The 13,674-nt window shown below is 40.4% G+C and overlaps 2 protein-coding genes across 2 annotated transcripts in view; one reads left to right on the top strand and one right to left on the bottom strand.

Annotated features, from left to right (window-relative positions):
- Window positions 1-4,478: 4,478 nt before the first annotated feature.
- RPS27A (ribosomal protein S27a) lies at window positions 4,479-6,739 on the bottom strand. Its single transcript, XM_057497198.1, has 5 exons — window positions 6,544-6,739; window positions 6,046-6,100; window positions 5,549-5,634; window positions 5,051-5,182; window positions 4,479-4,662 (listed from the first exon to the last, which is right to left on the bottom strand). Exons 1-5 carry the CDS (start codon window positions 6,589-6,591, stop codon window positions 4,513-4,515), a joined length of 471 nt encoding a protein of 156 aa, XP_057353181.1. The 5' UTR covers window positions 6,592-6,739; the 3' UTR covers window positions 4,479-4,512.
- Window positions 6,740-6,849: 110 nt separating this feature from the next.
- The window catches only part of CLHC1 (clathrin heavy chain linker domain containing 1), a 36,145-nt gene continuing 29,320 nt past the window's right edge, over window positions 6,850-13,674 (top strand). Inside the window, exons 1-3 of the mRNA XM_057497199.1 lie at window positions 6,850-7,178; window positions 9,007-9,117; window positions 12,942-13,202. Coding sequence (XP_057353182.1) covers window positions 13,026-13,202 — 177 coding nt within the window. The 5' untranslated portion in view covers window positions 6,850-7,178; window positions 9,007-9,117; window positions 12,942-13,025. The remainder of the gene's footprint in view (window positions 7,179-9,006; window positions 9,118-12,941; window positions 13,203-13,674) is intronic.

Consider the following 13,674-nt stretch of genomic DNA (forward strand, 5'->3'; position numbering starts at 1 on the left):
AAGAAGAAGTTAAACTGTCACTATTTGCAGATGACATGATACTGTACATAAAAAACCCTAAAGACTCCACCCCAAAACTACTAGAACTGATATCGGAATACAGCAAAGTTGCAGGATACAAAATCAACACACAGAAATCTGTGGCTTTCCTATATACTAACAATGAACCAACAGAAAGAGAAATCAGGAAAACAACTCCATTCACAATTGCATCAAAAAAAATAAAATACCTAGGAATAAACCTAACCAAAGAAGTGAAAGACTTATACTCTGAAAACTACAAGTCACTCTTAAGAGAAATTAAAGGGGACACTAACAGATGGAAACTCATCCCATGCTTGTGGCTAGGAAGAATTAATATCGTTAAAATGGCCATCCTGCCCAAAGCAATATACAGATTTGATGCAATCCCTATGAAACTACCAGCAACATTCTTCAATGAACTGGAACAAATAATTCAAAAATTCATATGGAAACACCAAAGACCCCGAATAGCCAAAGCAATCCTGAGAAAGAAGAATAAAGTAGGGGGGATCTCACTCCCCAACTTCAAGCTCTACTATAAAGCCATAGTAATCAAGACAATTTGGTACTGGCACAAGAGCAGAGCCACAGACCAATGGAACAGACTAGAGAATCCAGACATTAACCCAGACATATATGGTCAATTAATATTTGATAAAGGAGCCATGGACACACAATGGCGAAATGACAGTCTCTTCAACAGGTGGTGCTGGCAAAACTGGACAGCTACATGTAGGAGAATGAAACTGGACCATTGTCTAACCCCATATACAAAAGTAAACTCAAAATGGATCAAAGACCTGAATGTAAGTCATGAAACCATTAAACTCTTGGAAGAAAACATAGGCGAAAACCTCTTAGACATAAGCATGAGTGACCTCTTCTTGAACATATCTCCCCGGGCAAGGAAAACAACAGCAAAAATAAGTAAGTGGGACTATATTAAGCTGAAAAGCTTCTGTACAGCAAAAGACACCATCAATAGAACAAGAAGGATCCCTACAGTATGGGAGAATATATTTGAAAATGACACATCCGATAAAGGCTTGACGTCCAGAATATACAAGGAGCTCACACGCCTCAACAAACAAAAAACAAATAACCCAATTAAAAAATGGGCAGAGGAACTGAACAGACAGTTCTCCAAAAAAGAAATACAGATGGCCAACAGACACATGAAAAGATGCTCCACATCGCTAATTATCAGAGAAATGCAAATTAAAACTACAATGAGGTATCACCTCACACCAGTAAGGATGGCTGCCATCCAAAAGACAAACAACAAGAAATGTTGGCGAGGCTGTGGAGAAAGGGGAACCCTCCTACACTGCTGGTGGGAATGTAAACTAATTCAACCATTGTGGAAAGAAGTATGGAGGTATATCAAAATGCTCAAAACAGACTTACCATTTGACCCAGGAATTGCACTCCTAGGAATTTACCCTAAGAACGCAGCAATCAAGTTTGAGAAAGACAGATGCACCCCTATGTTTATTGCAGCACTATTTACAATAGCCAAGAATTGGAAGCAACCTAAATGTCCATCAATAGATGAATGGATAAAGAAGATGTGGTACATATACACAATGGAATACTACTCAGCCATAAGAAAAGGGCAAATCCAATCATTTGCAGCAACATGGATGGAGCTGGAGGGTATTATGCTCAGTGAAACAAGCCAAGCAGAGAAAGAGAAATACCAAATGATTTCACTTATCTGTGGAATATAAGAACAAAGGAAAAACTGAAGGAACAAAACAGCAGCAGAATCACAGAACTCAAGAATGGACTAACAGGTACCAAAGGGAAAGGGACTGGGGAGGATGGGTGGGTAGGGAGGGATAAGGGGGGGAGAAGTAGGGGGGTATTAAGATTAACATACATGGGGGGGTAGGAGAAAAGGGAGGGCTGTACAACACAGAGAAGGCAAGTAGTGATTCTACAACATTTTGCTATGCTGATGGACAGTGACTGTAAAGGGGTTTATAGGGGAGACCTGGTATAGGGGAGAGCCTAGTAAACATAATATTCGTCATGTAAGTGTAGATTAGTGATACCAAAAACAAAGCAAAAAAAAAAAAAAAAAGGGCAGTTCCTGTGTGGTAACCTCCAACGAGTTCTACACAAGGGTATAAAGGGCATATAAAAGTGTAGGCAAAGGGTCTGTTTGTGTTTATACAGAGGATCAAAGCCTAATTGGGCTACCCCGAAAATGAACTAAGATACGATATGAAAGAGAACTTCCAACATCAGCACTCTCTGGAAGACTCATGCCAGAAGATGATCATCAAAAAACCCCAACAAAGATCCACACACTGCTACAGCTGTAGATGCACTCATCCCACCAGTTCCTGGACTTGCCATGGGAATGAGGAAGGAGATATCTAAGCTGGCCTGTGCATACAGTAAAACAACAAATTTGACTGGATCTATACTGTTGGAACTCAACCAAGAATTTGGAGAAGTGCAAATTGTAGCGCTCCAAAATCTTACAACTACAGACTATTTACTGTTAAAAGAACATATGGCATGTGAACAGTCCCCAGGAATGGGTTGTTTTAATTTTTCTGATTTCTCTCAGACTGTTCAAGTTCAGTTGGACAATATCCACCATATCATAGATAAGTTTTCACAAATGCCTAAGGTGCCTTAATGGTTTTCTTGGTTTCACTGGAGATGGCTGGTAATTACAGATATGCTTTGGTTATGTAACTATACTCCTATTATGTTAATGTGTGTGCACAATTTAAGTAGTAGCTTAAAACCTATATATGCTGAAGTTACTCTACAAGAAGATATGTCAAAGAAATAATCAATCTTCCCATGTTTTCTTCTGCCTGCTAGTTCTATAGCTTTTCTTCTTCCTTCCTAATTACAGCCCTTAAATAGAATTCGTGCCTCATATCAAATTTACTGAGTATCATAACTCCTCCAAGTGGTAAAGATACCTCAAGACAAATGCTGGGCATAGAAGCCACAGGGCATAAATATGCAAAGAAGTAAAAAGCTAACCTTTTCAAACAATAAGGCTTCCCTCTCACTTACCAACTTCACATTTCCCTGTATGGCCCCGGAAGATGACTGGTTAGCCAGAGACGGGTAAGATTCCTCAAGGGAGGAACAACCTAAGACAGGCACAGTCGCAGGGGGGCCATCAGGTGAGAAATTGGGGATCAACAGAGGTGAGGCTTAGAACCTCACCCCCCGTTCTGAGAGAAATCTTCTGCATACGTGGATGTTTTATTGCCCTGGTCTAGCTTGGATTAACACATAGGCACATACCTGATCATCTACATTTGCTCTCTTACAACACTAAACTATGTTTTCTACCTTTATCTTGTATCTACCTACCACTTCAGCATTTTATTAAAAATAATAATAATAAAGAGAGAAATGTGGTATCCACATATAAATCAAGTATAAAAACCAAATGAGTATTCATATTTGAACTGTTTAGAGTTCATAATGCATGAGCAAAACCGAAAGTTTCTGTGATGACTCCCCTTGTACTGTTCACTATGTAACTTATTCATTATGTAAGAATTTGTTCTCCATGTAAGAACTTGTTTGTTATGCCTCAGAAGATTGGAGACTGACGAAAATTAGGCTTGGGGTGGATTAATGATTGTGCATTGAGCATTGACTCCCCTATACAGAATTTTATTGTCGTTAACAACCATTTGATCAATAAATATGAGAGATGCCCTCACAAAAAAAAAAAAAAAAAAGGACAGACTTCCAATGGTAAAATAAATAAGTAACCGGGATGTAATGTATAGCATAAGGAATATAGTCAAGATATTGTAACAGCTTGGTAGGGTGATAGCTGGAACCTAGAAATATGTATATAAATGTTCTACCACTGTGTTGTACACTTGAAACTAATGTAATGTAATACTGTGCGTCAACTACCCTTCAATAAAAAATAATTATTAAAAAAAAAAAAAAAAAAAATTGAGTTCTTGACATTGACAATTATGTTCCCTTGTACTAGATGGCAAACATACCAGCCAAACCAGCCAGGGACTCACCATGTTTCTGAACTGACAAAGCTTAGCCTTTAAATTTTTTACATAACAAATAAGTTATGTAGCCTCTTAACACCAATTCATACAAATCTCAAACTAAGGGGCCAGTTCTTCACCAAAGGTCATTTGGCAATGTCTGGATTACCCTTTTTCGTTTTAGGGTGGGGCTCTATGCTACTGCAATCAAGTGGGTAAAAGCCAGGGATGCCATTCACCATCCTATGATGCACAGGGAACCCACACAACAAAGAATTATCTGGTCCAAAATAGTACTGATGTAAAAATCAAACACAAAACTGGTTGATATCTAGACAGCTGACATTAAATAGAATTCTCCTGCCAAAGTTTAGAGTGTTTATTAAAAGTGATCAATTTAATGATAAAAGCCACTCTTAATAAATCACTGGAATAAACTCCAACAATTAATGTTAGTTCATGTCTTTTATTAACCCATATACAATTATTTGTCTTCCGGTTTGTTGAAGCAATAGGTTAGACAACATTTGCCACAATAATGTCTGTCAAAGTGGCTGGCCATAAAAACTCCAGCACCACATTCATCTGAAGGGCACTCCCGGCGAAGACGACTAATTTTGCCATTCTCATCCACCTAAAAAGAACAAACCTGCTGTTAAGATAATTTTAGAAGACATTCTGCAATCTAAGTAACTCAAAATGTTTAACATTTTATTCACACAACACTGGTAATTTTTAATACTTCTAAACCAAAGCACCCCAAAGCCTTACAAGTAATTACAGTAACAAAAAAAGTTCAGAGTTCATTAAAGTGGTGGATGGAGCTAAGACCTGAAACTCAGATCTGACTTCAAAATCAGAACCTTAGTTGGAACCAGTTATAAGGGAACCTCATTATATAAAACTTGTTCAAATACTAATTAAGCAGGGAGGAAAAGAGCAAAACGTCTATATTGAAGAGAGTTTGAAACCAGAGATGCAAATAAAACATTATAGGTAAAAATTTTAATATGCAGGTTCACCTTATAATATTTCAGAACAGCCAGCTTAACCTTCTTTCTCTTATGTTTATTCTTTTTGGGAGTGGTGTAAGACTTCTTCTTTCTTTTCTTAGCACCACCACGCAGTCTCAGTACAAGATGAAGAGTGGACTCCTATTAATTAATGTAAGAGGAACAAGCAGGCTTTAAAAATGATTAAGCTTACACTTCAGTAAGAACTGTTAAGTAGCATCAGGCATCTTATAATTGGATGGGATAGGAAATACACAATTACATAAATAGAACCTTGGGGGTAGTCTGACTCTTAATTACTATTTTACTGGGAGATTAAAGAACACATCAAATTACACCAGCGGATGCACTCTGCAAAATCTAGAATGAGAGAAACTGTTTCTCAAAAGTTTGTGTAGGAGTCACCTGGGAATATGCTGCTAATCTAATACTATTTCCCCCACTTTTGCATATTGGTCAAAGTTTCCAAAATACTTTTATTTAAAACGCTCTTTCTTCCAAACAGACCTTTTGAATGTTGTAGTCAGACAAAGTACGTCCATCTTCCAGCTGTTTGCCAGCAAAGATCAGTCTTTGCTGATCAGGAGGAATTCCTAGTGAAAACAAACAATTAAGGGCAGCAGAACAAGTTTATCTGCTGGAGATTTACAAAGTAACCCTGAAACAAACAGTACTAAATAGTTGTTACTGAGTTCTTTCTACAGGTTAGGTGTAGTTTTAAATGTTTATGTATTTCACCTTAATATCAAGAACACTTAATACCTGTTAGTTTTCATTTTGATGAAGAAACAGGTGTTGCTAATAGTTGAACAAATTCACACATTTGAAACGCACGACTGCTTAGCTCCACGCTCATAAACTTTTTTTTTTTGTCTCTTGTTACTCAAATGAATTAATTCTGTCTGTGAGAACCGTGCCCACCCCACAAAGAGCAGATACGAGGTTATTTACAGAAGGGTCGAACGTCTACAAATTAATTTTCTGAACTAGAAAAAATTACTTGCCTTCCTTATCCTGGATCTTGGCCTTTACATTTTCTATTGTATCCGAAGGTTCAACCTATTAAGTTTTAAAAAGAAAATGCACTGGTAACACACTGAGAAACTAGCTCACTTCAATTTGGAGGTCACCACTGAAGCCCACCCACCAGAGCCGATCACTCAGCCGGCGGGCAGGCAACCTCCCGGGGCTGAGCTGGGGAGCATGTCCTCACCCGCTCGGGGCCGGCGCGCGTGCTCGCGTCCGCCCGGCGGGGAGCAGCGCTTCCCGGCCGCTGGCCCCCCTGCGCCGGCTACCCGGCCGGAACCACCGGAAGCCCAAGTCCTGGCTTCGAGCATCGGGAACCAGCCGTAGGACCCGCTCGGCAAACAACGCCCGGCTTCGGGCCAGGTTTCAGATGGCAGACTCAGAGGCACTTTCCAAGGCCGCAAGCAGAGCCGGACCCGAAATCCACCTCAGGCCCTCACTCAGGCCTTGGCTTCCTCAAACCCCCTGGCCGGTACCTCGAGAGTGATGGTCTTCCCTGTGAGGGTTTTCACGAAAATCTGCATCTTGGCGGCGGCTCCACCTGAGGTTGAGGAAAAAGCAAGGCCCGGTTAGACCTGGGGACACGGATGAGGAGACGGACGCGCCGCCGTACGGCACGCGGCCTCGGCGAACACACTCACCGCAGATGGCGGCTCGGAAAGGAAGAGCGCCGCGCAGGCCCACAGGGTTTCCCCGCGCCCTCGCCCGAGGCCCCGCCTCCCAGGTGGCCATGCCGATGCCTGGCGGTCGCCACAGCGGCTGTCTAGCTGTATGCCAGACCCAGTCGTGAGCCTCCTTTCTCTTCTCTCTAACCCGGGCTTCTCACTTTAACCTGCAGAATGCTCTTGAGGTAGTAGACTTACAACTTGAAAATGTATTTAAAAGACTTGCCCCATACAGTCAACGTGGCTAAAAGGGTCTTTAAAAGGCGGTATGGTTGAGGGGCGCCTCACGCAGGAAAAGGGAAGAAATGGAAGCGTCTTCTGGGCATGGTAGTTTTCCGCTGCTTTCCTTAGCCGAGACTACTTGTCCCAAGATGCAGTTCCGGGCCTCCGGTTCCCTAGTTACTGTCTCCAAGCACAGGTTCCGGAGTTTGGAGGAAGGGATTGAGGTGAGGAGGGAGGAAGGCTGAAGCGGCGTAAAGGCTTAGAGGAAGGTAGAAACGGGTCGGAAATGATAGGAGGAACGTTACGGGGCAGGAGACGGGACTAGGTTCTCTCGTGTACCTAGACGGCGAGGGGCGGAGCGCCTGCGGTCTACCACCCGACGCTCGGTGGGCTTCCGAGAGGAGGAAATTCCCGTAGCAACTAGGCAAACTGAAAAAAAGGTGGTACCTTCAAAACCTTTGATTCCTCCTTTTCTCGCCCTGTGGCCTCTTCTTGCCGTCAACCCTCGAGTTTCTCCTAGCCTAAGGAAGGTTCTGAGCTTGGTGTTGAAAATCTCAGTTTTCAGATTTTAAAATGAAGCCATACGGGAAAGAGTGGTGGAATGTTTATTTGGCTATAGAATTTACAAGTTTGGACGTTGGGAGTGGTGGTGAACGCGGGCCGTTAGAAGCGAGTTGCGCCCTCCCTATCTGGCCTTTCTCCGCTGCACAAACGACGGAATCCTGTATAATGTACCCTCCTAATGTCTCCTCTGTTTATCTATCTGTGCTCTCCCCTCAGCATCACCATTCTCAGATGTAGGCACTCCTTAATTTTCTTGTGGAAAGGTTCAGTATCTAACTTGTATCTTTATCTTTTTCCAACCCACCTTCACTTTTGCTTCCAAAATATTCTAAAAATTAAAAATAATTATGCCATTACAGTTGACCCTTGAACAACAAGAATTTGAACTTTGGGGGTACACTTACAAGTAGATTTTGTTTCCAGTCAATATATTGGAAATTTTGGGGGACCTTGGTGAAAAACCTTTTTTTCTCTACCTTATTGTAAGATTACTTTGTTGTAACACGTAGACAAAATATGTGTTAATTGACCTTCTGGTCACCAATAGGCTACTACTAGTTAAGTTTTAGGGAAGTCAGAAATTACACCCAGATTTCTGACTGTGTTGGGATTGGCACCCATAACCCTGTGTTGTTCAGGGTCTCCTGTATTCTACTTCACCTTCAGGATAAAATCCAAGTTCCCTAGTATGATAGTTAGCCTCTGCCTCTCTTACAGCCTAACCTGCCAACCTATTACTTGCTTTACACTTTAATAACTGAGCTAATGGAAATTTCTGAGTTATGCTATCTCATGCTTTGGCCTTTCTGAAGAGTCCATTTCTTTTCCAGGAATACTTTTCCTCCCATAATCTGCCTACTAGTCACCTTTACAATCAAACTCCTTGAAGGAGTTGTCTATATGCATTGTCACCAATCCTTCCCTTTCTATTGACTGAACCTACGTCTGTCAAGCTTTGTCCCCACCAAATGTATCAGTGAAATAGCACTTGTGCTAGATTTAGTGGTTATGTAGTACTTGATTTGTGTTAATTCCAGGGGGAAAATCTTTTTCCCAACCTGGGGCAAATTACCTTTCAAACGGAAATTGGTCAAAGGGAGAAATAAAGTGGGAGAAACCGGTTTATTGCTCACAAGCAGTCGTCCACTTTTGCTTACCCGTGTCTCTCACCACCTGGCTGCAAAAAAGGGACACATCCAACCTCTCCGGTCCAGATACACCATTTGCCTTGCCAGTGGGTTTCAGCCCCGGACAAGTTCACTATGGATTCAACGAGGCCAAAGAAATGACAGTGGAACGTTCTTGGGATGAAAGGGTTTATACCCAACTTTATTCCCACAGTGGCAGGTCAGTCACTAGAATCCCATCCACTCAGAGAGTCTGCATGCAGCAAGCTGGTCTCTGCCTCTGGGCCTCTGCCCCCACAACCATGTCAGTCTCTGACCTTGGTGCTGCCACCACTCCAGTCTCGTCTTTTCTCTCCTGCAGGCTTGCAGCCATGCCACCATGTCGTCCAGAGCACTGGGCGGAGCTCTTTATATAGAGTCAATAACAACGTATTGCCCACACGTGAGTAGTGAGCCAGCCAACCAGGGCCAGGTGAGAATCTTGGCCATAGGAACCTTCACTTTATCCAAACCGTTGTTGCCCCGTAATCACCTATTGATATGGAAATAGACTACTTTGCTCCACCCCTTGGAAACACCTATTGATGTGGCGATGCACTAAGGCCAGGCAAGAGATTCTGAAAATATTGCAATTTTACTCACAGTCTGTCAGCAACCTTTGACACAATTGATCACTTCCTTCTTATAAACACTTTGTTCAGCAGACTTCAGCATGCACTTCTCACTTCTACCTCCTTGGACACTCTTTTCCAGGCTCTTAATACTTCTTCCTCTTGATCTACCAGACCTCTAAACTTTGGAGTACCCCCAAGGTCCAATACTTGGACCTCTGCTTTGTTTATTTTTTCCAGGTAATTTTCATTCTGTCTTATAACTTTTGTGTACCATTTATGTGCAGATGACTTACAGACTTTAACTCAGACTACCCACCTGAGCTCCAGCTTCACATATCTAGCTGTGTACTCAACATCTTAATAGGCAAGCTCCAAACTCCTGATCTCATGGAATTGCCTTTCCCATCTCCCATCTTTCCAATTACTAAGGCTAAAAACTTTATTGTCATCCTTGACTGCTCTCTCATACCCACATCTAATCCTCAGCAAATCTTGGCTTTATTTTCACAGAGCAGCAAGAGCAATTCTTTAAAAATGTAAGTCAGCTGTCACTCCTCTACACACAGCCCTTTAATGGCTTCTATCTCATTCATAGTTAAGCCTAGTGCCTGTAAGTGAGGCTGTTAACAACACAGGAATACTGAGGCCACACTTCAGCTCATTGATCCTCCTGCCAAGTCTGCCCAGAGAAAGAGGCACTTTTTTCTAACCTGCCGTAAGCTGCCCAATGGGCTGGTAGTAGTCCTGCCTTTAAGTCCCTATATCTTACATGATCTGGCAGCTACCTTTCTGACCTCATTCTTTCTTCTCTCACTTTCTGGTTATCTTCTAGCCCCACTGCACTTTTTGCTACTCTTCAGACTTATTATTTTCATATTGCTGAAATGTCACCTTATCAGTGAGGGCTTTCCTTTTTGACTTAATGCCTTATCTAAAATGGCACCCTCTCACCTTTCTTACTCTCCCCCATTCCCTGTCTTATTTTTCTCCTAAAGAATCTCCAAATGTCATACTATATTTTTCCTTGTTTGTTGTCTGTTTCTACTTGAACATAACCCTTCGGAGGTTAGGGACTTTGTTTTGTTCAGTGTTACATCTCTAGTGTCTAGAATAGTGGCAAACAGATGCCCCCCAAATACCTAATGAATAAATAAATGCAGCACAACTTAAGCATTACCCGGATGCTTCCCCTGCCCTCTCCCACAGACTAGTGAGATGCCCCTCTGAGCTTTTGTAGCCTTTTGTGCCCACCTCTATACCACTGCCTTGTCTGCTCTAGCAATGGCTTATTTAACTAGACTCAATAGACTTGGCTGGGAACTATTGTGATTTTTCTCTGTATCCCTCTAATATGAATGACTGAGTAAAGGGTAATCTGAGTTGATTTATGTAACTTGGTGGCATCCTGTAGATGCTAAGGAACAGTCATTTTAGCTGTGTTCTGGTTTGAGAGCACTGTAATGCATCTCTTCTGAGAAGGCCAAATATTGTTCAGGGGTTATTGATTATTAAGCAAATATCTTTTTGAGTATGTACTCTGCTAGAAACTGTATTATGCACTGGAATGCATATATGTGGGGAAAGATAATGGAAAATGAAAATAATTTGGTTCCTGATCTTGTCAACCTTACAACCTACTGAGAGAGACAAAGAATATAAACAGAAATTCTTTAACACCATGTAGCTGAGTGATAATACCATGATAGAGGATGTTCACAGTACCATAAGAGAACATAGAAGTGGCACTTGGCCAAATTTAAGGGAACCCAGGGCAGCCTTCCTGGAGGGAAAGGCTGAGGTCTGAAAAATGAGTAAAAGTCAAGTGAATGAGAGTGGTAGAACATATGAGTCTTGGTGGGGAGGGAAGTGGTGAGAATGGGGGTAGGGAATGCAGGGATGTGGAGAGAAGCAAGACCTTCGGGTAAGACAGCAAGTTCAGGGTAGTGAGGATGTGAGTTATGAGGAGGATGGGCATGAAAAGGCTAGATTTGGTCATAGAAAAAGAGTCCCTAGTTCTTATATATAGGTCATTCATAGGTGAAGTAAAGGAACTCGGATTTTATATTCCTAAAGGTAATAGGAAGCCAAAGGTGTTCAGAAGTGACCACCCACTCCCCAGAGATCACACCCATTCCTTCCTCCTCTGTTTTCTTTTACTGTCTGAAATTATACTATTTTATACTCAGTCTCCCCTACCAGACTGTAAGCTCCAATTTGCCAGGGGCTTTATCTAATTTATTGTTGAATCTCTAGCTTAAAACAATTCCCATCACTGAGCATTCAATAAATATAGATTAAATAAATGAACAAGGAAACTGATTTCTCATTTGGGAAAACTGTTGATCCGTTTGTAGGTTATTACCTTGTTGGAACTACTTTATATGTTCATTTATAAGTTGATTTTTCATTGTCTAGTTCATCAACATAAGATAAATTAGGTCTTTAAAATTTTGAAATTATTTTGGTGTCTTCCTCCTCCTCTATATGGCCTATGGGCTGTATTTATAGACCATAAGTGTTATTTCAGATAACCAGATATTAAATATATTGCTAAATATAGTAAAATTGATTTTGACATTTATTCATCACAGCATTATTTATAGTGAAAATGCCCAACAGAGAGGGAATGGTGTATCATACCATGAAGTACTATGCAATCATTAGAAGCCAAGTTTTTGAAAACTTTTTAACATGGAAAAGTGCTTTTAAAGTATTAAATGACAAAATGACCATACAAAACAATATACAGAGTGACCCTAATTTTTATTACAAAATTTTTATAAAATTTATAATTACAATAATTGGGAGGAGAAACACCAAAAATTAAATAGTCATTATCTTTGGGTGGTGGGATTCTGGATCATTTTTGGTATTTCATGAATTTTCTTTGGCTTGTATTTTCCAAGTATTGTATTGTGATGCCCTTGAGTATATACTTCTGTAATGGGGTGAGGAGGAAGTTTTAAATGTTTTGTCTTGCCAGATACTTTTAAGCAAGCTAGAGGTTCTGTTTAATGTAAATGTGAACAGATGCCAGGAACTAACTTCCATATCCAACTCTAATTGGATAACAATTCTTTCAAAAGAGCAGTGAAATGTAGCTGTTTGATAACTGTATTTAGAAAGGCAGTCTGTTATCTTTGACATCATTGATGGATGGATTTTTAGCAAAAGTCCTGACATCTTACTTTTCAGTTAGTGTGTTCATATTAAAGACAATAATTATAATAAAGTTTATCTTAAAAATAAGTTTTTGAATCATAATACAGCTATTGTCTGCTGAACAACTGTGACTGGGCCAGGTGGGCATGTGGATAGAGAAGCATTTGACATTGTCTGTGATCAAGGGGCTTCCAAACTAGTTTTCCCACATGAAACAAATGAAATGCTAAGACTTCTGCTAGAAAGAGTTGAGTTAAACATAAGAAACCATCTAATTATATGACACATATGTTTGGTTCATAAGAAAAGGGCTCTTTATTGGCTGGTGTTTGGTAATTTCTATGCCAGAGGAATAGTACATGAAAGTATAGACAAGACCTTTTAATTCATAGGTTGAAATATTTATCTCAGGTATCCATGGGACATTCTTTTTCCTGAAACAGATATATATAGTTTAGATCAATATTTGATTTGGTTTATTCTTACCTTTAGTTTAATTGATGGTCTTTTTTTCTTTCAGGTTTTTATCACAGTTTTAGCTTTTTTGCAAAAGCAAGTCAAGACTTAACTTCTCTCTGGTGAACCAGTGTGCAGATTGTGAGAAATGTCAGTCCAAGAAATAAATAAATATGCAGTTATCCCTCCTATCATTAGTAAAAGTGACAAAGAATTTTTGGAAAGTATGCACAAATACATAATTACAGAAACTGAAAAAGTGGGCTGTAATGAGGAAGGACCTGCTGATGAATATTACATCATATACCGAAATGTTTTTGATAAGGTATCATAATGCTCTTAAAACAATGGAGTTTTCATGTGATACAAATGGTCTATCTTGACAACCAATATTCCTGCCTTAGTAACACCACTGCTTGTCTGACTACATTTCAGTTGTCGGTTTTGAGGTTTACTCAATTTGTTGGAAAGGACTGATAGGGAAAAATGCAATGCTGGATTTATATTACTATATAGTTAGTGAGTGTTTCAATTGTTTTAGCTTAAGTAGGCTGTCAGTTTTTGAGCAACAACCCTGCTGTGCCCTCTAACATCATTTTGACCATCCATCTGAAAGTATTAGCTGATTGGTTAAGAATTTGGCTGCCAGCAGGAACCTAATAGTTCTTGTTGTTTTGGGTTTGTTTGTGGTAGCATTGAAGTCTTTGTTTAGATTTGATCTAACCTATTAAATTGAGAACCCCTTGCAGATTAGAGGTATAGGTAGGCATGGTAAACATGGTAAACAAGGGGTTTGA

This window comes from Manis pentadactyla, chromosome 2, assembly GCF_030020395.1.
Source record: "Manis pentadactyla isolate mManPen7 chromosome 2, mManPen7.hap1, whole genome shotgun sequence".
Taxonomy (NCBI): Eukaryota; Metazoa; Chordata; class Mammalia; order Pholidota; family Manidae; genus Manis; species Manis pentadactyla.

What these genes read in the sequence shown, in the direction of transcription:
- RPS27A (XM_057497198.1), bottom strand. Translation starts at nt 6,591, where the DNA reads ATGCAGATTTTCGTGAAAACCCTCACAGGGAAGACCATCACTCTCGAG. An exon ending in CAAGATCCAGGATAAGGAAG is followed by an intron (nt 5,635 to 6,045) that starts GCAAGTAATTTT and finishes TGTTTTCACTAG; the next exon opens with GAATTCCTCCTGATCAGCAA. An exon ending in CTGTTCTGAAATATTATAAG is followed by an intron (nt 4,663 to 5,050) that starts GTGAACCTGCAT and finishes TGTTCTTTTTAG; the next exon opens with GTGGATGAGAATGGCAAAAT.